The following is a 25,579-nucleotide window of genomic DNA, read 5'->3' as shown; positions in this document are numbered from 1 at the left end:
CAGGAGATGAGCACAGCTTTCCCAGCTCTGTTACAGAGGGGAGCATTGCATTCACAGTGGGTCAGTGCAGACCCTGCACCTACACAGACACGAGCAGGAGCTGCACAAACACGGCATCCACCCACGGGATCTGCAGAGGTTGCTCAATGCTCGCGTGATGTGCTGCAAAAAGTTGTTGTCCAAACTTGCCAAGGGGCAGAAGCTTACAGTGGCCAAAGTTTGGGTTTGGATTGCATTTATTGGTCTTGGGGAGACATTCTGGAGCTGACCTGCTATTTGTGGAGATGGCAAGGCAGCAGGAGAAACAAACATGAATGATGCCACTGTAGAGTGGGCAAGGTTAGGAGTAAGCAAACGCAAGCAGGCAAAGAAAGGCAAGTTTGTCAAGCATTTCATATTCCATGAACCACTCTGTTGTTTCTTAAGAAACAAACAGTTTTAAAAGGGTATTTTAGAGCTCTTTCCTAGAACCAACAAATCTGGTTGTTTCACAGTTGAAAAGTCTGATCTCAGAAATATTTTCTGTGTTCTGCAGATTGGGAATAAGATTCAGCACACTGTTGCTGCAGGAATATACCACCATTTGTTTTAGCATAGCAGATGTTTCCTAAATAGATTGCATTGTCCTCCAGCATAAGCTTTGAGGAAGTTGCAGCGCTGGATCCCAGAAACTGCCCCCAAATCCCATCTTCCTGGCCAGAACTGCTGTCCTCTTGATTATGTGAGGAATAAAAGCTGCTTTCAGAGCAGCCCCTGCAGCAGTGGAGGTGCAGCACACAAACATGCGCGCAGTGCTGGCTGGCTGTTATCAAGAGGAGCCACTAAGAAACAGGCCACCAAAAGGGGTGAAAAAAAAGGAAAAGGAAATAAAAAAAAGACTTGCAGTCAAATAACCAAGTTTTTCTTACTTTTAAGAACCAAAAAATCAGAGCAAATTTGTACCGCTTGGCTTTAGCAAGTCAGTTCTAATGATATCAGCGGGATGATTTATGCTATTTCTGGGAAGGAAAATATAAATCTGGGTTGACTTGAGGTTTCATGTACTGCTTTATGCATTGTGCAGTGTCAGCTGCTGCTTCCTCCCCGCCGTATATCCAGAGAGACACGTCCAGAACCACCCCACAGTTACACACACTTCACTTTACGGACATGGCTAATCCTGCTGAAGGTTCCCATACTGGTGTGGACAGTGTGAGGGCTCACAGGAGGAGCAGACAGACACACTGACACCCAGCAGCACTGCTGGCACCCTCCCATGCTGAGGCTCTTGTATCCTGCTATTTATTTCTAGTTGGAGGCTCAGAGGGGTTATACTTGCTTTGGGGTATGGCGTATATCTGAGTTTCTCTTTCCAATTGCGTGCCCAGAGAGCAATCCATACCCTGCACTCCAGCAGACGCTGTGAGAGCCCCATGCTATCGCCACCACAGACACAAAGAGCTCAGGTTCTCCACTGACATCTTTACAGACAACCCTTTTAAAGCAATGCCAAAAATCCACGTTACTCAACCATAGTTCTTAAAGCACCAAAGCAGAATTGCTGCTATTAAAAGAGATGCTCTGCAGTACCTCTCAGCAGCTGCTCACACGCCTGTCTGGAGCTAATTCCTCCTCTGAGATGATGCACAAACAACTCACGAGAGCACCAGGACACCAACCCAGAGCCCATTGGTATTCCTCCTTGAGAATTTACATCTAAATAACTTTTTATATAATGAGGCATCGGAACTGGAAACCAAATTTCCGCATTGAGCCCTTGGCACCAACATGGCCACTATTCATTTTTGGACACACAAAAGCTATTCCCCAGGTAAGATGGAAATGAACAACTGATGTTTTTCCTCACAAAATGAAGTGGTAGCACAGGAGATGTATCCAGCAGAAACAGGAATAGCTGTGGGTTCATTTCCAAACACCTGGCTTGCTTTTCTTTCTCAACCACATTTCTCATCCTGTTAGTCTCAATATTCCAGTTGTGAAAACACCACGCTCTGTCCCTTTGATCAGCCCGTGAAAAGTCCTTTCATGTCTCGCTGTCTTCATTACCTTACATTTTAATTGCTGGCCTTGCATGGGACGGACAGGTGGTACAAGGTCACCACAGGAGATGACAGATGCCTGTTGGCCATGCACACCCAGATCACGCGTGCTGAAATCAACCTGTGCAGCAGCAGCCACCTGTTGTGCACTGGGGCACCCACGGAACTGGGCAGTTCCAGCCTCCAAGCACTTATTTCAGAACCCCTTAGAAATAAACATCCATACCTCTTCAGTTCTTTTAACGTAGCATTTTAAACGAGCACAAACTCCAGTGTTACTCATCTGAGCATCACCCTCCATGCAAACTGAGACTCCCATTTCACACATTGCTGAAACGATGCATCCACACAGGGGGATTTGACCCAAATTATGGACAAAAAAATCCCAAATTTTCACACTCCAATCCTGAACCAGCAGCTGAGTGAACATTTCTGAACAAAGAGAACCCACTTCAGATGCTCACCTCATTCTACATGCCACAAGGACTGCTGGGAAAGTAGGAGTGGTTTTTATTTTGTTTTTTCTCTCTCTTTTTTTTTTTTTTAATACACACCTTGAGTTGCCCTCATTGGTTGAAACCTTGTTGTACAGGAATTTCCATTTTCCCCTAACTCTATTTACACTTCATGATCCAGAATGTTCCTCCTCCGAGGCATTAGACTTAGTGATCTTTTTGTCGTGGCATGAGTGAGGTGGTGTCTGATGCAAGGACAGCTGTACTGGATAGTAGGTGTCATATCATTTTATTTATTTAAACAGGGAAAGGATGAGAAATCATAAGGAGGAAAATACCACTCTGAACCATCATAGTTTTCGGCCTTAAATTCAAAGAGTACACAAGCTACCAAAGCATAGGCTGCATACAACATGCTTCTAGATGTCACGTAATTCGGATCCAAGCCTAAGTTTGGGACCCTATTCCAGCTTCACAGTTCAGAGATGCACAGTCCCTGTGGTGAGGGTCAATACCATTATGCTCAACTTGTCTCACGTTGAAAATGAGGGGTAGATCCACTCAAATCTCAGTGTAAGACTAAAATAGATGAGAGGTTATTTTGCTTAAGTCAGGCACTTCTTTGCTTCCAGCAGTAACGCACTCTCTCTACAAAAGCAAAAATAATAGATGAGAAGGTTCTTTTCCAGGAAAGCCAAGCTGGCCCCCCAAGATTTGTCTCAAAAGGCAGAGAGCCTCATTAACTGCTGGGCAGAAGGAAATGCTTCCTATCTCCTCCTCCCCCTGCCTCCCAGATGGCCATTCCTTTCATTTTCTGGGCAGGTTCCTTCCCTGTGTGCAGCTGTTCCCAACTGCAGCCAAAATCAAACCATTGGCACTCATTAGCTCTACTCAGCCCTTTCATCCAGAAGTCAATGGGACACACTTAGAGAGCATAAATGACAGGAGTCAAGTTCAGACCAAGGTACAGGTGTCTGGCACTGGAGAGGCCATTCAAGCAATTAGTTCCCACTTACACCATCTCGTTACTTCAGCTTAAAAAAACAAAACGCAACATAAAATCTGGATGAAACAACAGATTTTGCAGATTTTTGTGTGTCAATTGAAGAGCATCGCTCTCTTCAGATGTCTCAAGAGCATTCCCATTGTCCCAAGCAGGGCATCAGCAGGCCATCCACCTTCAAAATTAGTTGAGAAAAACAGTATGGGCCACAGGAATTAATTTTATATTCTCAGACTAACTGTGATAGCAGGAAGCTCCTCATTTATGCTATGTTGCAGTATGCATTTCTTATGGTTTTGTATTTTTCTCTAAGCTCAGAGTTGGTGAGGGCCCTATTTTGATTTCAGCCCTGGCACCCACTTGATGCAGAACCTTGAGGTGGTCAGGAGAGTTCACGTGTGGCACTGCAAGCAGTGGCAGAAGGTTCAGGTGGGAACAAGGCCCTCCTAAGCCCTCTGAGTGTGGTCAGGCTGCAAGGACACGGGCAGAAGCTCATGGAGCAGGGATTAGCTTGCATGCTAAATGGATGGAAAAATAGATGGGATGGGGTGAGAGCAGGGAAGAGGAACAGACTTCTCAAAGGAGAAAACACTTTCTGGTTGAACTGAGCTAAAGATAGGATGAGCGCCACGAGCAGCTTTTTAAAGCAGCACAGCTCATCTTATCAGTGAGCCCCCTGGAAGGGGAGCAAAGCTTTCACCCAACACGGTGCTTTACAGCCAGGCTATGGGATGCCTGTGGGGAACCTCACTGGGGAGCTGACTGCACCCCACAGCAGCCCTCCCCCAAACATTACGTCCCACACCCTGTATTGCTTTGACTCCTGACCTTGGGTTGGGTGCAGGGCTGCCAGGCCACCACCAGCGCTTCTGCTCAGCTCCGGCCCCTCTGCTCGCAGCCATGGGGATGCTTTAAATAAAGGGCATTGTGGTGATAGATTCGTCAAGACCAAGGGTCAAGTTTATGTTGATCTACAGGTGTCAGAAGTGTATTGATCCAATGATTGAGGTCCACAGGAGGTCACCATAAATCCTCGGGGGGATGACAATAACCACATCACTTACTTGCAGCTGTTACAGAGGTAACCAGATAAGGTAGAGCAACCGCCAGCAGGTGCAGTTGGAGCCCCGGTGATGCCGTAGTGTTGGTTGCTGTACACCAGGGTGGGCAAATGTATAAGAAGGTGATAACACAGACCTACCGAGGTCCTGGTCAGGGCAGAGGAAGGACATTTATTTCAGCTTACACCGAGGTGCCTTTGGCTCACACGAAATGGAAGCATCGGGTAGGAACACTTTGTCCTTTTTGGTCAGTGCATTATTTCCCTGACAGCCCCAGGTTGCGCCTGGCTCCAAAACTACTTTTGCAAATGCAGTTATTCTGCAGATGGAAAAATTGCTCCAGCAGGCACTGCCAGAGCAGGTACAGGGAAAGGAATTTCCCAGCCCTTGTTTCCAGCTCCTCAGCTAATGCCCACACTCAAGTTTTGCGGTGTCTGACCATGACCCAGGTGTGATCCCCCAGTCCCCAAAACAGGAGCAGTGCTGGTGGTTCTGCAGCTGTACGTGCCAAGTGCTCAGCCCGTGATGCCCAACCCTTTCATCGTGCTCCTCTCCCCAGAGCTGTCAGAGTTCTGACTGTCAAAAGCAGCACTACGGTTCTGATGCAGTCACACATCACAGTTAGCTGCTGGTATGTCAATACACGAAGGGTACATAAGCCGTTATACAGTGAAGCTCTGATACAGTTGTGTTGAACAAAGCACAGAAAGTTAACTTGCTAATGTGATGAACCTCAAACATTTTTGCTAATTTAGAATAATTTGGGGGTTAATATAACAGAGAAATACATTTGGGGGTTAATATATCAGAGAAATACATTGGATTAACTAAATCAATCTTAATAAAAAACAAGTCATAATACAAAACCCAACAACTTATCCAACTCTTACTTTTGGAGAATACCACTTAATTATTAAGATCAAGGTGATACATTCTCCATTGTGGTGTATTCCAAAGGATGTTGGAAATCTTTAGGAATTAATAAATCTCTCCAGGATTGAAGAAACTCAGTTTAACTTAAAATGGCTTTTAGCATCCAGCAGCAAATTATATTAGGCTTTTTTCATAAACTATACATAATTAGAAAATTATATTTCAAAAGACATTTGATGAGAGCAAAAATGATTATTATGAGAGTAATGTGCCATAAATACGAGTGTAGTACATCTCAGTTAAAACATGCAGCTGTCCCTGCCATAGCACAAGGATTAATTATTTCTGAAGTGTTTGCAGCACCTGTGTTGCAGCTTTTCAGTGCCAGCAGTCACTTAGAAGCACAATAAAGGGCAATGCATTGCTGGAGCTTGCATGGGAATGAACCTCAGCTCTCCTTCATCAACAGATGCATGCTGGAGTGATTGCTGCACAGTGCCCCAAACATCCAAGCAAACACAGCAACGTGTGCCACGGCTGGTTTCTCCCAGATGTGATTGCCAACCCAACATGAGAATGATTTAAAACAGCCCTCAACTCTGTTGTATTTAACTCAAATGTCATAGGATTTGGGCTCTCTTTGCTCAGCTGAGGCAGAGCTGGGTAGGTGAACACTGGAGCGGTGCAGGGCTGGGCAGAACGTTATTTCACAGTGCTACCTAGTGGTTTCTGCAATAAATGATCACTTGGTCAAAGCCTGGCCTGGTACAGAAGCTCCACATGAAGCAAATACAGATTTACAGTGTAAATCCAAACCTTCACAACTGCCCAAGATGAGCAGAACGGGGTACTGACACTGCAGGGGGGAGGGGAGAGTAGAGAGAGAAGGAAAAAACGCATCATGAACCCAAGCTCTTCTGACAGGACGTTTATACACACATGCACAGCAGCAAAACAAACTCCAGCAGCTGCACCAGATGCAGACAGCAGCACCTTAGACCAGCAATGAGGGTTCATCCCCCATTGCTATCAGTGGTGATCAGCATAGGAATACGAGCTTTCAGATCCCATCCCTCCCTTTTTCCTCTCTCAGTATCAAGATGCCAACATCATATTCTGATGAGGTTTTATAGACATATCTTGGTGCTTCCCCACATTTTCTCCCAGCACAGGTCACACTGTGGAAGTGACCACACGTCCTTCACTCCACCTGAAACTCTCCAGCTCCCCCTTGCTCCCCAAAACAGACCAGCAACTGTTGCCTTTTGTACAGCCCAGCACCAGTTTCTCCCTTCTATTTGGATCCATCCATTTTTTCTGGATAGCAGGTGCCTTGGTACAGGACATGGCACTATACTTAGCACCCATGAGGCTGCACCTCCTGTACTGTATTCAGTTTTGAGACTCTCACTACAAGAAATACACTGAGATTCTGGAGTGTGTCCAGTGAAGGGCAATGGAGCTGGGAAGGGTCTGGAGCACAAATCTGATGGGGAACTGCTGAGGTAGCTGGGATTATTCAGTCTGGAGAAGAAGAGGCTCAAGAGAGACATCACTCTCTGTACAACTGCCTGAAAGGAGGTGGTGGCAAGACGGGGGTCAGCTTCTGCTCCCAGGTAACAGCAGTAGGACGAGAGGGAATGGTCTTAAGTTGCACCAATGGAGGTTCAGGTTGGATATTAGGAAGAGCTTTGTCTCAGAATGAATGGTGCTGCACTGGCACAACTGCCCAGGGAGCTGGTGCAGTCACCATCCCTGGAGGCATTGAAGGACTGCGGAGATGTGGCACTGAGGGACGTGGTCAGTGGGCATGGTGGGGTGGGTTGGTGATCTCAGAGATCTTCTCAACCTTAACAGTGCTTTGATTCTAGGACCACACCATTGCCCTGTGTCCACACACAGAGAACCACAGTGCTCAGTGTGACACTAGTACAAACAGGCCAGGCCTTGTTCAAACCTACCAGAATAGATGGGAGCCAGGTCTGGCAGGATCTGGTGGGAGATGTTAAATCCCTTTATGAGAAAATGCCATATTTAGAAAGGGGATCACAGTGCTGGCTTCCCTGGGCAATGCCCTCTGATTGCCAGATGAAAGGACTCATGTAAGTACTAAGTAGTATTAATAGCCACAGGCACAATATATATACACACACACACACACACACACACACGAGATTCATCCAGTCAAACAAAACCTAAGTTATTTCCAATTGCAACATTTGTATAATGCCATTGACACTCAACTGCTGATAAGCTGGACACACTTAAGGAATTTTAATAAGCCTTTGAAAAGGTTTAAAGGATGTGAATTAAGCCCCAAGATAATTTAGACACACAGCTATCATTCTTTAGTTGAAAATAATAGATCTTGAATTGAAACACCACATCACATGCCCCAGTGTGCCAAGTAATGTTATTTGTCACCAGCAGCATCTGGGGCGGAAGAGCACGATTCTGGAGCAGACTGCAGCCAGCTCAAGGTGTGCAGGAGCCCTGTGAGAGTCCACACACCTGGGGGACCTCTCCCACTTTACAAGATTGGGATTGTTAATTGACATTAAGTGTCAGGTTTCTACCAGGCTGCCATTAACTGAAGTGCCTTACTCATCACAGGTCAGTGTGGAAAGGACTGCTAATGCTGGCTACAAGCCACAAAAATAGCTATGCTCTCTTGCAGGGATAGAATTAAAATCTTCAATTAGAGTTTAATTAACACAGAAAGTTGTGTTGTTTTTTTTCCCCTCTCCTTTCCTGGAAAGGAGCACTCTATATTTACTGTTTGTTTCAGTCATTTCACTTTCCTGGCAATGTCTCTTAAAGCCTGTTATCATCTGTGGACTACTCTAACAGACATCATTTAATGCACATTTGACAAGGTGGTAAGACCAGACACTCTCACTGAGATACGTAAATGAGAACATCCACACATCTTCATAGAAATTAATTAATGCACAGTAATGAGAGGAAGAAAATTCCCACTTGTATTATCTCACTGCCTACACAAAGCTGCTTACAGTTAGGATTGTGGAAGATGAGGAGCTAAGTCTGGGCCCAAGTCTGCTATTGCCCAAGGTCCTGGCACGAAGACAAAGCTATTTTAAATGAACTGGCAGATAGAGACAACTTCTCCCTCCCTCCCTCCCTCCCCCACCCGCCCTCTTCTTTTTTTTTCTTTTTTGGTTGGTTTTGAATAAGCAGGCAGACCACTGGCACAGACAGCCCCTAAGTGATGGCCAAAGTTGTCCCTCAGCTCTGTGCATTAAGCTACTTGCACTTTTGCTTCAGCTATTTCCAAATATCTTCTCTGACATTTAAACAAACCTGACTAACATTACGATCTTAATAGCATTTGCAATGTTATATCCAAATGAAAAGAAGCAGAAGAATAATGCTTTGAAGAACACAGCTCGGATTGGAATTCTCCATTTGTTTAAACCCAAGTACATAGCACTGTATCAGAGTACAGACAGGGATAAAGGAAGGCTCTTCTCCTGGAAGCATCAAGCATGTGCTATTATCAGGCACAGGATGGGAGGCCAACTGGATCAATAGGCTTACTCAATATAGAAAATCTTATCTCCATTTCAGACTAGCTAGCAATAATGTCAGCACCTAGATGCCACTGACAGAGTTATCTCAGATCAGGAGCAGCAATGACTGCTTGGAAGCAGGGTGACACCTACAAAAAGCCAATAACCCAAACAGAAATGTTTTACCCCACTGTCCTTTCTGAAGATAAAGGCAAACCAGTGCGGCTCTCTGCTCCGTGCGTGTTTATCAGGACTACACAACCAGGCTCTGCAGCAGCCTTGGATTTCAGTTTCAGACCTCTGTTCCCATTGGGACAACACAAGCAAAGAACTGTGGGTGCACAGAGCCCAGACCCCTGGAGGGGTCAGGTCCAAAAGCGTCCCTGCCGGCGATACGCGGCCATCACGCTGTTGAAAAGAAGAAAGCAAAAAGCTTTCATGTTGTTCTATATATATGTGGTTCTATCTATAGGGCCGGGTGTGCGCTGATCCCCGAGCAGACGTTCTCCCTGCCTGCCCTTTGGGCGCTTATCACGGCACGCAGGGACGCACGCAGCACTATCTCCAGGCCAGGCTCGCAGAGGCCGGGTGCCATTTTCCTTTCATGCAGAAAGCCACACCAGCACAGGGCAGAGCGCGTTGCAGGCGCGCGGCTCAGCCCCAGCATCGCGGCACCACACCAAGGTCAGCAGCGATAGCATCTGAGCGGTTCCACTGAGCGAGCTTAAAAATAAAAAGAAGCCCTAGCAGATGGATGAGGTCTGAGCGAGCCCTACAACACGATTCACACAGCTGCAAAAACCTCAGGATTCACCTTGGCATCGGAGGCTCATGATAGACGTACACTCAGCATCGCTGCACCACGCATTATGGCCACTGATACCACGCTGGAAGCGTGAACTTTTCCTCAGTGCCACCCAGGCACAGAGGGGTCAGAAAATTCTTGTCACGTGGAATCAATGGGAACAGTCAGTGGCTGAAGATGCAGCCAGGCCAAAAACAGTCAGCAATCCCAAACGCTGCAAGGTTATGATTGAGGCATTCACCATTTACATCGTTGGACTAAAAGCATGATATCCAGAGCAAACCCCAAACCAGAGTCAAGTAAAAGCTGCTTTTTATGAAACATTCCATGGGGATAACATGTGATGCTTTCATTTGCAACTGTGAAAGCCATGCATATGCTTTTGTAGAATTTGCTCTTTTTGTAATGATTGCACAGTGCCCAAAGCTGGGAGCTTGCTCCTAATGCTGCTCAGGAGGAGACCAATAGCCCCAGCTCATGGAGTACCCTGGCCTAGGAGGTGGGCACTGCCTTCTCTGCTATTTTGCAGAAGTGTGAAAAAAGGATTTGGATATGCATCTTTCCTATGATGACTTGCTCTTTGTCAGAGCTTTGCTGCTGCACAGCACAGGGCCCTGGCTGCACGAAACCCATTTACAGGCAGTGCCAGAACTAAAAGGTAAGGAAGGAGCCTAGCAAGAGCTGCAATATCACTAAATTTACAACTGAGATGCAGGAATATGCATCCTCTAAAGAACTCAGTAGGTCACCAACAAGAAGAGGAAAAACAGGAGGGCAGGTTACCTCTTACGAGAAAAAGAGGTAAATAACTTTATTAAAGTAGCAAAAAAAGTGCATAAAGCAAAGAGACTTTTTGCAAATCCCTACATAGTTGCTTGCCTGGCAGGTTGGGAATTGTCACCTTGGATATTCAGAGTGTGCTGGGCAACTAGAAAAACAGTATATAAGAAACAAACATGGGAACTCTGCCTTCAGCACCTGTGAACATTTTAAGTTTGATCATCTTTCTTATTTTCCTATAGTCAATAAATCCAGTAGCAATCACGTCTTAGAAAGATAACACTGTCACCCACAGATCCCATTACTGCTCAATAAGCATGCCTCGAAACATACTCAAATGAGAAAAATTGAATGACATCGTGAGCTGCTGCGTTAGAGAAGTAAAAGTTATACTTCAACACAAAGTATGAACACAGGCTTTTTCCACCTCTTAAGCTGAACTTGTTTTTCAGCTGTTGCCAAAAATACCATTATTTGTACTACAAATGAGGACTGGATGCAGTTGGATAGAGATTGAGACCGTTCAGCCTTGAGAACAAAAGGGCCAGAGGGATCCCATCAATGCACAGGGACACCCAAAGGAAGGTGCAGGGAGCAGAGCCAGGCTCTTCGCTGTGGCACTCAGTGCTAGGACAAGAGCAACGAGTGTGAGAACATAATGCTCCTCTGAACATCAGTACAGACTCCTTCATTGTGCAGGTGATGGAGCACTGAGAGGCTGCCCAGAGGACTCACAGATACTCCTTCCTGGAGACCCTTAGAAGCTGCCAGACATGGCTCCAGGTGGCCCTATTGGCACAGGGGCAAGACCTGTAACCTACAGAGGTGGCCCCAACCTCCACCACTCTGAGACCATGAAACACAGACAACCAGGGAAACTGAGCAGCAGCAACCTTCCAGCCCTATTAAAGCTGCTTCTTGAAGATTAGCTCCTTTTCTCAAGGACTGTCCTCAAATACAGAATTGCATCAAACCATCTTCACCCAGAAGAAATCACTGGGGGTACCGAGCCCTTGCCCCCAGAGCAGAAGGAGCAGCCCATGCTGCAGCTGTCAATGTGTGCCAGCAGAGCAGAGCACCTCTGTGCCCAGCATCTGCTGCTTGCCTGGGGAGCTCTTTCCCCACTTTTGAGGAACAGAGGCACAAGACTCAGGCACCACTCCTGTGTGGAGCTCAGCCCACCTTACAGCAACATAGAATCACGAAGGCACCACATCTCATTAAAATATTTGCTTTAGATTTCCCTTCCGGTGGGATCACACCATCACAAATACTTTTAGCTGTTTTTCCCCCCTTCAAAAGAAGTGCCCAACATACTTGCAGACAAGCATGCACATGCCCCCTGGATATTCTCAGCCCCCAGAGATTCCAGCCTGGCTCACTCTGGACCACTTGGCATGCGATAGCAGCCACATGCATTTGGCAGAGACATTTTTAGAAACTTCCAAGCTATGAATTCACCCTTCCATTTTGGTAAAGCCAGTTATGTGGAAAGCATTTTGAAAGGGGAAGTTCAAAAACACACTTCATTTCACCATAATTCTTAGAAAGGGAAAAAAGATCACGTTCCTCATTCATCTTTGCAGTTATCTTGCAACGTTCCTGTATTTGCTGATGCTATAACAAATGTCAAAGGCTTACAAATCAAATAAGTCCTCCCAGCACAGTTCCACTGTGCATTAAAATAATTTCCATTCATTTCCCTCAGGTTCACATTTAACCACTACCACTGTCTGCTTGCAACACGTTTATTAGTACTGTTTCACCATGCCACGTGCTTAATTCTGTAATTAAACTCACTAACCAGCAAACTTCTAAAAACAAGTTACTTCTCAACCTGCCAAACCATCAGAACTGCCCAATCCTCAATTGCCCCAGCACAACCAATCACTATTGCCCTCCAAATGACTCCAACTCCTGCTGGGCTGGAAGCTGCACCTTTAATGAGGCTCATTAACACAGCTGTCTGATTGCTGCCAGCTGCCTGCCTCAGCCCCCCATACTGCAAGGCAAGGACATTTCAGTCTCTTTTTAAGCTCATAGCAGTTACATGATCTTTGTTTCAAAGAAGTATTACTCTTGGAAGAAAAAAGTTTTTTTTAGCTGTAATTGTTTGGAAATGAAATCCACCACTGAGCTTACAGTCACCACATCTGGCAGGTTCTGCCTGGGGAAAAGCTATGGTCCAGAGAGCACCAGGAGCACTACTGGTGGCATTCACTTATGTTGAACCACTGGCAGCAACGCTGTCACATCAGTACCTTCACGTATTAACAGCATGCCCAAGCACCAGCTCATCTGACACCAAAATTAATGCCTCTTAAAAGGGACTGAAGGTGAGTTGAGGTGTCCATGTTCACAAAGCATCATACAAAGAAACCACAGCTCTGAAACCTTTTCCTTTCTTATTCCAGAGTTCCCCCCCCCCAACTCCAGTTTCAGCAGCACTCCAACCCACGATCCCCAGGGAAAAAGGAAGCCTGTCCTCACCATCCACAGAGCTTCTGCTATGCTTTGCAGGGTAAGCTTGCAGGGTCAAGTGCCTTGGTTAACACCATGCCTCTCAAATAAATTGCTGCAATGCCAGCTTTCTTTTAGTTTCCACAATACAACCAGAGGCAGCAAGGCCCTGAGATGTCATCCTGTGACCATCAAGACCATCCACTGCCCAGAAGGCTGGAGGTACAAACAGAACCCTTCTTCAGACACAGGAGAGCCACACAAGGCTAACTTTCCCCAGCTACTGAACCAACATCACAAATAACAGACAACAAAAGCCTCCTACCACCGCTCCCATTCCATTCCTGAGTAAAAACAAGGCACAGATGCCTACCTTCAGGCCAGAAGAGAGGTCTGTAGCAGGATACCATGCTGCAGACTGGAGGGATGATGTCAGAGCATCCCCAGCTGTGGGCAATATGGGCTGATTGCAGCACCAACCCACTCTGCTCCAGTACCAATCCCAGGTGCACACTGAGGCACCACTGATCCCACGTGCTGCAGATGATGTTTGCCCAAAACACCCCTCTTCCTTCAGAGGAGAAATAACTTTTAACTCACTACCTTCGCTTTCTTTGTTTCCAGGACTGTGGCCCAGCAGGAGGCTGGATGCCCCTGGCTCCCTATGGAAGGAACAGATCAAGTACCAAGTGCTGCCAAATCACCCCAGGGTCCTTGGTGAAGCTTCTTCTCCTCTCCCCCCAAAAGTCGTTGCCTTTGGCTTTTTTTTCCCCCCAATTATTTTGCTTGTCTCTATAGACAGTAAATTTAAAGTCAGTTTATGCAGGTAGTTATATTTACAAAAGGACTGGGGTTTTTCTAATGAAATCTGGATGTGACAGAAAATAAATGTCATGGGGGTCCTTAGCAGCTATTTTTTGTTCTCAGTGGGCTCCAGCAAGTCATGTCTGAAAGCTAAAATTTCAGCAATGCAAAAACAGAGAAAAGAACAAGATGCTCACTAATGCACTCAATTCCCCCAAACCGCTCCTTTGCAAAGCCTGGTGGTAGCAACCATCCCATCAAAACAGTGCACTCAAACTCAGCACCACAAGAAGGCTGCTTCTTTATTTCTAAGGTCCATCTATATTCTGATGGGAACACGTAGCCAAGATAAACCAAGTGAAACTTCCTGCAGGCAGTCACACTGCATTGCTGCTCACAGCACAGCTCTAGCATCTGCTTAGCGTCCCGGTATCTCAGAGATTAGCAACGACCTATTTTTGTATTGCATCCACACCAGGGAGGAAACAGCGAGGCAGCTGGGGACTGACTGCCTGCAGGTACTGCATCTCTGAGAGATCGGGCTGGAAAACAGAACAGCACTGCTACAGCTGGCCTGCAAGTAGAAAATAGCAGAAAAAAGTTGCATAAAACTGCATTGCTCATCATCACTTGAGATGTATTTATATGCTAAATTATGTTTTAGTATTATTTAAAGACTTTCCAAGGCTGGAGGACAGAGTCCACGCTGCACACAGAGGTTTTTGCACACCTGTGCAGAAGGACAAAGGGGTGAGAAGGTTCCATCCTGATGCTGGAGGCACTATGTACGAATGTGACACTGGATGGAACTGCTCCATTGCAGCCCCAACCCGTGGATGGCACTGCTTTCCTTGGTTAGCAGTCTATTTGTCAGACTTGTTACAAAGCAAGGCTTTAATGTTACCAAAATACCCACATTTACTGACTTTTTGTAACGGATCTTTCTTTAAACAGAGTAATTTGTCTTACCCAAATTATAACATGGATATTTTCACTTTATTTCAATCTTTGCATCTCTGGAGAGGCTATAAGGAAAGCTGCACTGAAATATGATGAATAAACGATAGAGAAAGAGCCACGAGCATCGTGCCTAGCCTGGCTGTCACAGGACTGAGTGCCAGAGCCAGAAAACGCTCACGGCTGACACGCAGCACTGCCCTCTATGGGATGTACCAGGCCTAGGGCAAAGGTTTCCAAATCCCTTTTACTGCATTAGGAAGAAAGGCTCAGACATTCTAACTCTTCACGCAGAGGCCCTAATTTTGACCTAGATAATAAAATCCAGCTTCTACTGTTCATGCCCATGAACACAACCTATTTTACTGTGTCCAGCACAGTGGTTAGGAATACTACAATCTACCACTCCTCACTTATTTAACTAAGCTTGAAGCAGCTGCTGGTGAAAGGGTGCACTGTACCACTGGTAAGACCTAGAAAAGCCAGCACTACAATAAGACAACCCAGTAGTCACCTATTCTCTCTGAACGTGCTATTGAGAGGTTATTGCCATACTTCTTAATAGCACTGCCTTTTAACAGTTTACTTTTAGCAGCTACATTAAAGCAGTATTTAACCATTCCATGAGAACTCTGTAAAGAGAAAACCAATGTTACTGGTCAGCCCTGAAAAAGCAATGATCCCATTTCATTAGAGGAAGGTGACAGCGGTTTTAAGAATGCTGCAGTGCTCTTCTGGTACTACAAAGGGTGGTATGTTGGTATTTATGTTATTGCATCAAATCAAACCCCAGCGTGGGAGCACAAGAGATAGGAAAGGCAGTCACTGCAGAAGATTTTACTGAGAAAAATACCAACTTTCAGAAAAATGTTCAAATGCAGAATTTGTCTGTGCTTTGCAAATCAAAACTGTTTCATGGAATCATACATAAAAGGAAAAAAGGCTTTGGATTTCAACAGGTTAACCACATCATTCTCCAACACTGCATGAATTAATAGTCAGAAATTAGGCTTCCATTTTTGCTTTGGTCAGTCCTCCCATCACTAGGGAACAAAGCAAGTGTGCTACACTCCTAGAAAAACCATCCCAGAAGCACCCACTGCTGCAAGCATAACTTCTCCATGGAAGTTATTTTGGCTCTTTCAATCCATTACACTTTGTTCTTAAACAAAACCCAGCTTACACAGATACAATAAATAGTTTATTCATGGAATGTATGTGTGTTTCTCCCTTCCATCCTTCCGCTTGTTTTCAGCACCCTGCACTTGGGTATCAATGCAGCTTCCACTTCAAGCCAAAGACAAAAGTAAATTTCATGGCAAAGTGAAGAAAGGATGAGGTAAGAGCAGCACCTCTGAGTGCACAGCTCCTCCAGTGTCTGCCTGGACACCAAACCCACAGGCAGATCAGAGCTTCTTCTCTCCACACCTCCATCCAACCAATTCTTCCCATCCTGTGATCATTTAAGCTCTTCTTTGACAGCTTCTTGTGAGCTCCATAGGGACACTGTGAAGTCACTCGAATGCTCTGTCAGCTATTGCAATATCCCTTTTCTAGTAAGCCCAACAGTATTACACTATCCCTTTCTGATCTTTCATAACAGTCCAGTTTAACTTCAGAATTTTACAAGAATGGGAAGAGTCTTTTTTTCAAAATATAAAGCACAGTGGCCAGAAATAAGGCAAGGGCGAGGAAGATGAGCAGCTTGTCAGTCAGCTCCCTGCGGTTGTACTTCGTTATCAGCTTTCGCCCCAGCTGAATCGTCCCAGACATGGACTTAAATTCTTCATTTGCTTCCAGGATGGTTCGTGAAGAATTGGCTGAAATGGACAAAAAAAAAAAAAAAGAAAAAGATTGAGCTGGTTGTGTTTCAAATATACCTGTCATAGGATGTAAGCATGCAGCTTCTGGCAATACGGATAGTGCCCGTGAGATCCTTCTGGATCAAATTCATGGCTAACACAAACACACACTGTGCTCTTGCATAAGCATCCACAAATCCACAAATAGTCCTGATCTGACAGGGAAAGATGTAAAGCAAAATACAAGTAATGAATGGCTTACAGGCCCCTGGCCCCACTATTCAATCTTTAATTTTTAGGTTACAGACCAAATCTAGTTTTATGAACCAAGACAGTGCTACCTGAAAGCTCACTGAAAGCAGAGTGAAATAAGAATGCTGCTAGAACCGTTGATTTAAGAGAAAGGAATCGCCATCACAGCCAGCATCAGCTCTAGCAGCAGCAGCAGCAGACAGTATGTGAACAAACCCAATGGACAAGCAAAACGTTTTGCCCAAGCCAGAGCAGCAAACCAGCATGAATCAACTGGGGTTAAAGAGAGAGAAAAAGCAGCACGGAACAACATGAGCTCCTTTGTTATTCTGTTTGAAAATTCTGAACGAATTGATGGTTATCCTTTCTGACAACAGTTCTTTTTGTTCGTTTTTCTTCTCCAAAAGAGAAAATCAACTACAGAAGAAAAGGATATTAATCGGTCTTGATTAAAGACAGAATGTGAGAGAATGCCAAAACAGCAAGATGGAACATTGGTCCTTTCCAGCTTTGTTTTCCCTGAGAAAACAGCCAACTAACCAAGCAACTCCCTGAAACACAGCAGCCTTCCTTTCAAATTGCTGAAGGACAGAAAGCGAAAGTCCAGGAGTTCCCTTTCTCTTCCATAACAGATTGCACACAGAGCGAGTGCTGGTGTATCATTCCACGCTGATTATTGAATAAAGAAGGCTCAATCTTCCCCTGTGCTGCCTGCTTCATCAAAACAAGCGTAGTGGAAGAACTTCTGCAGCATTTTGCAAACCATTATGTCCGACCTTAAAGAGACATTTTGTCTAAGTGAAAATAGAAAACCTGCTGCTTCCATCGCTGATGACAAAGCAAAGCCTCCCAGCAGCATGCACGCACTGTAGGGCTTGCCCAGATAGAAAGGAAATGGTTACTGCTGATTCAGAATCTGCAGCTGGGTTTTGTAAAGGATCCTTCCCTCGGTAAACTCCAAGTGCTGCTCAGTTAGAAGCAGGGTGACAAAGTGTCTGCCAAACTCTTTTTAACGAGAGAAGAAACATGCTACTTCTGTACAAACAAACTGTGCCCAGCTGCCATCCTCAGAGGGGGTCAGAAAACCCCCAGAGGAGGGCGAAAGCTGTGGCATTTATCCCAGGCTTTACACTGCTCTCTCTTCTGCTCAACAGCACAGCTAGTTAGAAGCCCAGGCAACAGAGAACCAAAAGGTTCATGAATCACCAGTTTTGAGAGGTCACTTGATTTATCTTCTTAGGAGTCCAAGCCAAAAAACTGAGAAAAATCTTGGTTTCACAGTTCATGATGCACTGTGGACAGAACAAGGGACCTCGGGGTTCAAGTCACTCAACTGCCTCGTCTCTTAGTCATCCCAGCTGGAGAAGGGGTGAAAACAGCCTTCCTAGCCAGGCTGTTTCTTCTACATCTGAACTTGTACCTGTGCTCTTTTCTTCTCTGTTGCCAAATGCATGTCAGGACAGTAGCACAGAGTAACACCATACACACTGTTAGCATTGTGTGAACTCACGCTGCTTTTAAAATTACTTTTATATAAAACTGAGTTCCTCAATGTGCCCCTTCCTCGTTATCCACAAACAAACATTAAACAAAAACTCCAGCAAAAAAACCTCATGCAATGTATATTATTATTTTCCATTTCTGTTCAAACGTTAGAGGAGTTCTGCTGGACAATCCTCCAATTACCATCATAGCAAGTTCTCCTACAGCAATGTATATTTCGTGCTCTACATCACAACAGTTTGGCTCTCCTCACCCTAACAGAACAGCTGAAAGGTTCCTCAGTCACCCAACCCACACCCCAAACCCCAACCACATCTGTACCCAGGGTCTGCACAGTCTCCTCGCTCTGCTGGACTTGCTGTGACATCATCCTGCTGATGCTCATCAGGCTCTCTGTGATGTTACTTGCACTCTCTGCCAGACTTTCCTTCGTAGTCTTTCTGAAAAAGTGAAAGAAGAAAACACTAAGGGATAAAACAGTGCCTTTGGTACAGCAGGATTGTGCAGCTGTACTTTGTGTACAGAAGATACAACCGGGTTTTTCTGCACGAGAACTGGAGATCATCCTTGCTGAACTGCCAAAGAAAAATCACAGAATGCTCAAGTCGTAAGCCTTAACAACTGCAGCTCAGAGTCTCGCAGAGCTCATGCTGTGGCAGTCATTCAGCCATGATGGCACAACTTCATGAGGTGGCACTGATATAAACTGCCACTTCATTATCTCAGCTATCCTCCCTGCTGCTCTACAACATCAAATTTACTAACTTCTCAATTCAGAAGTTATACTTATATCCACTTCTACTAAGGAAAATAACTTGCACAGTGATCCATTACATGTTTACGACCCTAACTGGGATGAACATAAAAGACGATCACAAAAATTACGAAGTCTATCACAACCTCATCTCTGCTTTGACATGCCAACACAAAAAAAAATGGAATTATCACAATTCTTCGCAGTTTAAGCCTCCACAACAGACAACAGCACTCCTCTGAAATAAAAGCTATGTTCTGTGTACAATACAATCATTTCAAGAACATGACATCACTCCCATTTGTACTGGTGAGTATGGCCCACATCATTTAAGTCTCACATCGTTCAGAGGGGGCACTTTAATACCTTTGTCTTAAGGAGTCTCTTCCCTGCAGCAGCTGATCTTTCTCAGAGTTGTCGATAGCAATTTTGCAAGCCAGATTTGCCTTTCTCCAAGCTGCCTGATTGCTGAAATCACAAGAGTACAATGTTGTAGTGTGATGGCAACACCCTGTAAGCAGCAACCACTTTCACAAAGCAGTTTCACCGTAACTAAGATCCACATATGTACATAAACTTTGTCTGCATTACACCACAGTGACAATACATTGGTTTTTTGTTTCTTCTCCTAAGTGTATCATTACAGGCTTAGTCACCCAAACGGACAGACCAGCTCAGAGAGCCAGGAGACAGTAAGGAGATGGGAGCTCTTCTCTTTCTGTTCCTGATCACAGAATCATAAAATCACCTGAGCTGGAAGGGGCTGTTTAAAGGCCATCTGGTCCAACTCCCTTCAATGAACAGGGATACCCACCGCTCCACCAGCGCTCAGAGCCCCTCCAGCCTGACCCCGGGTGTCTGCTGGGATGGGGCACCGCCACCTCTGTGCAACCTGTGCCAAGATCTGCTCTTGGCCTTACTGAAAGCAGCACGATGTCACTGACCGGGTTTGCAAAACAGGATATGAAAGAGTGCCCTGAAAGCAGGTACCCCCGAGGACTGGGCACCTGCAGTGAGGTCTGAGCACGTACAAACAGCACGGCCTACCTGAGCATTTGCTTTTTATGGTTCTCCACCTCCTGCAGCAAGGCCTGTTTCTCCGACTCTTTATCTTGTTCCCTCGCCATCTGTTCCAGCTCCTTGGACAAAAAGCAGTAACGGGAAATCAGACGGACGGCCGCCATCGAGGGAAGGGCGCGAGGCGGCAGCGGCCCCGCGGGCAGCCCGGCTTTGCCGCAGGCAGCGCAACCCCACCTGGATGCGGCCGCGGAGGTGCCGGAATTTCTCCTTCACCGCAGCGTTGAGCTCCGTGAGGGCGCTGAGCGGCCCCGGGCAGTCCCGGATGTCCTGGAATACAACGGCCCGGTCAGCGCGGCACGAGGCCCTACGTGGCGGGCAGGGCAGGGCCGCGGGCGCCTCGCAGCCCCCGCCGAAGGGTTCCGCCGCCTCAGGGGGGTTCCGCGGGCGGCGCTACCTGCACGGCCGCCTTGATCTCCAGGTCGAACTTGACGATCTCCTGGTAGCACACCCGCACCGGCACGGAGCCGGTCGCCGCCGCCGCCGCCGCCATCTTGGGAATGGAGCGGCAGGGCCTCGAGCGCCCCCTGCTGGCACCGCACAGCGCCCCCCAGCCCTCCCTTCGCAGCGGGGTCCTCCAGCCCTTCAGTCCTCCAGTCCTCCAGTGTGGAAAAGGCCCCACGGCTCCCCAGGCCCCCCAACACACAAACATACGCCACGATTTGAGACAGTGTTTCCTCCACAATTTTTATTTTAAATTACAAAGGATGTTGCGTACATTGATGAAATTTGCGTCCGAATAGAAGTGCGAGGGATCGAGGGGGACAGTAAACAAAGTCAATCGTGGGATTGTGCCTCTTCAAAGAAAAAAGATAATAAAAACTGCACAGCTATTAACCGACATCGAACATTGCAACTCTGAACAGATCATGCTTTTAACAGGAGAATTTATTTGCTAACAGAGACGAGATCTTCATGGGAGTTTCTCTGTGCTCCCATTGGAAGCCAGTGATGGAGGATGCCATGTTCTGCTGGAAACGCTTCTTCCCCCCTTGTGCCATCAGCCCTCGGCTTCACCTGAGCACAGACACTGAGCAGTGAGGTTTTACAGACGTGCTGAGGGACAGCTGACTCAAACGAGACCATACCGTGCAAAAGATCAGTACAACAATTAAATGCTACTCCCGGGGTCGCTTCTTAATCGAAAGGTTTTCCTCGGGTGGATTGTGCTTTTGTCAGTACTGAATCCAACACAGAAATTTCCCTTCTGAAGATGGATAACGCCCAAATCTGACCCAAACACGTAACTAGCAACTACTCGCAGGAAAACCTTGGAACACCGGTGTTATCCAAAAAGCCTTTCATTTTATGAAAAAACACCGTGGCTTAAGGTAGTTCTGGTTCCACTTTTAGCTCCACTGCTCCTTAGAAAGCCAATAAATGCACTGCCAGCATTTACTCTTGTGGAAGTTCACGGATGTCTGAGGGCTGCAATGCAGTGCACACACGCCTTTTCTACATGCGAGAAGCACTGGGGAAAAACATGGCATGTTGTGAAATGTAAATCAGACAAAGATACTTTCGTATATTGCAAAGAAGATAAAGCCTAAAAGTGCCATCTTTCATTAATGACATTTAAGAATCCCAATTTGTATTGGGAGATATTCAAGAGTGGTGTTTTCTCAACATACTAATGCCCTTAATACAGTTACAAAAAGAATCAGTCACCGAAGCAGTAACTGAAATGTACTTCACACAATCCCTGGGGTAAACAAAACAGATTTCAGCTCAGGGCATGGCTGTGTCAATAAGCCAAGACCACATCTAGCAGCACACTTAACTAGTTAATTCCAACTGGAGCCTCCAACTTCAAAATAATGATTAGATGCATTCTTGAAATTCAGGTCTCAAGGCCCAATGCAGACCCTAACATTCATGGTACACCTCTGGTTACGCCTCAACAGAACTTCAGGAAGACTAGCAAGCAAGTTAGAGGAACAGAACTGCATTTGCTACTTCTGTTAAAGGCAACTTATATACAACCCTTTAAAATTTTCCTGATAAAGCCTCTTGCTTTAAAAAATAGCTATATTTAAACCATTTATGAAAAAAAAAAAAAAGCACATCCATTCTTTGTATTTTATGAATAAGCTGTTTTATTAACGAAGGCAAATACTGGATAAATGTTGGGCGGGGGGGGGGGGGAACCTTTCTGGATAAAAGGAAAAACGACACCAGGTGTCTGGTTGTTTTTAGGTCAGCTAACAGACCCTTCATCCCTTCAGATTTTAGATTTTTCTGGTTTCAACTTTTTTCCCAGCTTCATTTAACAGAGGCAAAGGGTCTGCTGTCTAGAAAGGATCAGGGACCGAACACAGCTGAGCCCAACTCTCACATCAACTCTGCAGCAATGCAAGCTTCATGAAATCGCGCTTCAGCTGGCATGGTAAGAAAATCCAGCCCACCCACACCTAATAGTTTTATTAATAAGTCTCTCTCATCCAAGAAAAGAACTCACCAAATATCAGTAAGTGTGTTCAACAAACCATAAAAGAAGTGTTAGCAAAAAGGGGTTTAGGGCTCAAAAATGCCCTTTGAGAGCACCCCCACATTCTGCAAGGCCATTCAAAAACTGGTCATCCATATAAATAGAAAACAACTGCTATTGAGAGAAACAAAAATAGATCTATCCAAACTCTCTTCAGGATGCTTTTACCAGTTCAGATTTGCTTTTGGAGGGGTTAGGCTTGAAGAGTTCAAGGGTAATGAAGAACATTTAGTTCTAGATGTACAAGTAAGGCACAATATAAAGCCACATCATAATCTCTCATGAAGAAAGTAGGAAAGGACAAGAATCATACATGGTACAGTAGAACAAGCAGTCCATCGAGTCAGAAAGTGTGGCACCTAAGTTCAGACTGACGAGATTTTAACAAGAGCAGTTATAACAGCATGCTTTTAATATGGAAACAAATCCTAGAGAATCCAGTGTATCAGAAAAAGGAAGAACTTCTGTTTGTGTTAAATCAAAGATGTATAATTGTTTTTGGATATAGGATTAAAAGTGAATATTCACAATGCCTACACTCAAAAACAAACAAAAAATAATCCAGGACTTCATTAAGATCCACATACCATGTATGAACACTGAAAATCTTTAGAAAATGGTCTTCTCTAAAGATCACCCGAAAACGCATGCCACAATTGCCAAAAAACAGAACATGTACATTGTTGGTTTTTATACCCTTAAAAGATTTTGTCTGTGATAAGTATACACTAAATGTATATATTGTAATGACACTAGAGGAAGCAGATTGTTACTGGCATTAAAGTACAACCATTTCTAGACGGTTTAAATGCCACAGAGTCCCCTGGTTAAAATGTAAAGCTGCACAGCTTGCCTATGTCACCTTTATGATAAAGTTAAACCAGCAAAAGGTCTTATCTGTACTCTACATTTTACTGCCAGGTTTTATTTATATCAAGTATCGCTGCAGCATTCTGACCAGCCCAGAGTTAGCAGCAAGTGGCAGGAATCATATAAAACGCAGTTTCTTTTTTTTTTTTTTTTTTCCTTTTTAAACAAAGTGCTTTTCTAAGATATACATACATATAAATAGGTACAAAATAAAGTGTCAACATTAAAAAGCTCAACTATTCAAAAGCTTTAACTTAAAATAATACATAGAAAACACTGAAATGCAAGGGTATGGAATTCACTAAAGATTCAAAGTCTACTTTGAAATGCTAGACCAAAATCATATTCTGGTTTGCAGATAAAAATAAAGAGCTATAAAGTTCTATTTGCCCAGCACTTCTGAGCAGCAGGGGCTTTCTGATACCTTGTCAGTTCAATTTGTCACAAAAGTTTTTACCTGATTGCAAAACTGCTCGTAACGTTCAGAAACGCCGCCTCGCCGACGTGGTTCTGATAGAGCAGAAGGAGCTCTGCTGCCGCAGCAGCGCGTCAGAAGGGAACGGCTCTGTTCGGATCTTTGCACACACGTGGCCTTATCTTCACTAGAAACATTCTCTGTCGGGGTTTTATGGGCAGTATGCATCTCTGGAATAATTGTAACATTGGCAATGCTTACGATAGGAATACATCTAACCCACTGTGTAAAGCAGCAGCCAACTCTCACCTCACCGCGAGAGCAAGAAGAACACCCAAAGTCCACTCTGATTTTGCAAATCTTCAGTGGATTTACAAAGTTTTGTCTAAATTGCTCTGGGTATTTGTTCAGTCTCGTGAAGGAAAAACTTTCTGTACAGCTCAGTAGTGGTATTTTGGCCTCCTCCTCCCTTCTGAGTCTTCCAAAATATTTAGATACAAAGTAAGCTGTGTGCACACTCACCAGCATGTGGCAGGAGTGCCACCTTCATCTGCAACTCTCACTGCACTATTACAGACTTTTTAATAGTACAAGCTTAGAAGCTTGGATATAAAAATAACCTACATATAAACAAAAAGGAATCACAGTACAAACACAGACAAAGTAGATACGAAGTGGAGAGATTCCCCAAAGGGAGTGGGGAGAAAGCCTTCATGGACTTTGCATTTTTTTCAGCAGCTACATTTGAAAATATTTGGTATTTCTATTTTCAGTAAACAGTGTTCTGTCATTTTAAATAGGGAGAGAAAGAACGGGAAGGAAAAGGGGGTCCATGAAACCAGAGAATGATCTTGCCTTGAGATAAAGGACTTTCATCAAGGGCTAAAGCTTTTTATCTGTACGTTAACACTGACTACAAAGCCAACTCTTATTAGCACAAGAGCAAATAAGAACTGTGTTAATATTTCCCAATCATAGAAACTACTGAATTAACAAGAATAAGTCACATATAAGTTTGAAGAAGCTAGTTTTGAAATACCTGTACAAAAATATAAAAGTCTATAAACTTTTTTTTTTTTTTTTTTTTTTTTTTTTTTGTCTTGTTTTGTTTGAAGCCTGTGTTGATCCTTGGAAACATCACATGCATAATAATACATCAACTGGAAAAGTGGCAACTAAGGAATTAGGTATCTGTAGCTCTTTTATCTCTTTACATATATACACATTACAATAAAAATAATTTTATTTTGGTTGTTTGTTGGAAGTATACTACAACAAGCTAAATATTTCTTTAAATTCTCAAAGTTGAAAACTATTTTACCAATAGCTTACTAAAATCCAAATATATTAAAATCTCCTACAGTAAGTGCAGAGAAAAAAGATTTAAAGACTCCGAGACGGCCACCAACTTATCTACCATGGAAGCGAACTACGAGAACAGCAAAATAAGATCGTTATGTATGAATGCTCCTTCTGTAGATAATTGGACCCAAACGAAAAAATTCACAGTTCAGTAAGATCCCTAACCCTGACCTTGTAGTTTTTTTTTTCTTTTTTTTTTTTTCTTTTGTTTTTACATTCAGTACAGTATCATATAAGCTGTGCAAAACTTTACTTAGACTGGCAGTTCGCCATATCAGTTGCATTTGTC

At 44.6% G+C, this 25,579-nt stretch overlaps 1 protein-coding gene across 1 annotated transcript; it reads right to left on the bottom strand.

The window, feature by feature from the left end:
- Positions 1 to 16,390: 16,390 nt before the first annotated feature.
- On the bottom strand, positions 16,391 to 20,648 carry BNIP1 (BCL2 interacting protein 1; the record flags this gene model as incomplete). Its single annotated transcript, XM_079542188.1, has 6 exons — positions 16,391 to 16,587; positions 18,646 to 18,764; positions 19,445 to 19,546; positions 20,126 to 20,217; positions 20,333 to 20,425; positions 20,553 to 20,648. The coding sequence occupies 6 exons, from the start codon at positions 20,646 to 20,648 to the stop codon at positions 16,391 to 16,393; spliced, it is 699 nt and encodes a 232-aa protein (XP_079398314.1).
- Positions 20,649 to 25,579: the final 4,931 nt, after the last annotated feature.

Source organism: Tetrao urogallus, assembly GCF_951394365.1.
Source record: "Tetrao urogallus genome assembly, chromosome: 14".
Taxonomy (NCBI): Eukaryota; Metazoa; Chordata; class Aves; order Galliformes; family Phasianidae; genus Tetrao; species Tetrao urogallus.
This window is presented reverse-complemented; position numbering and strand designations above follow the sequence as displayed.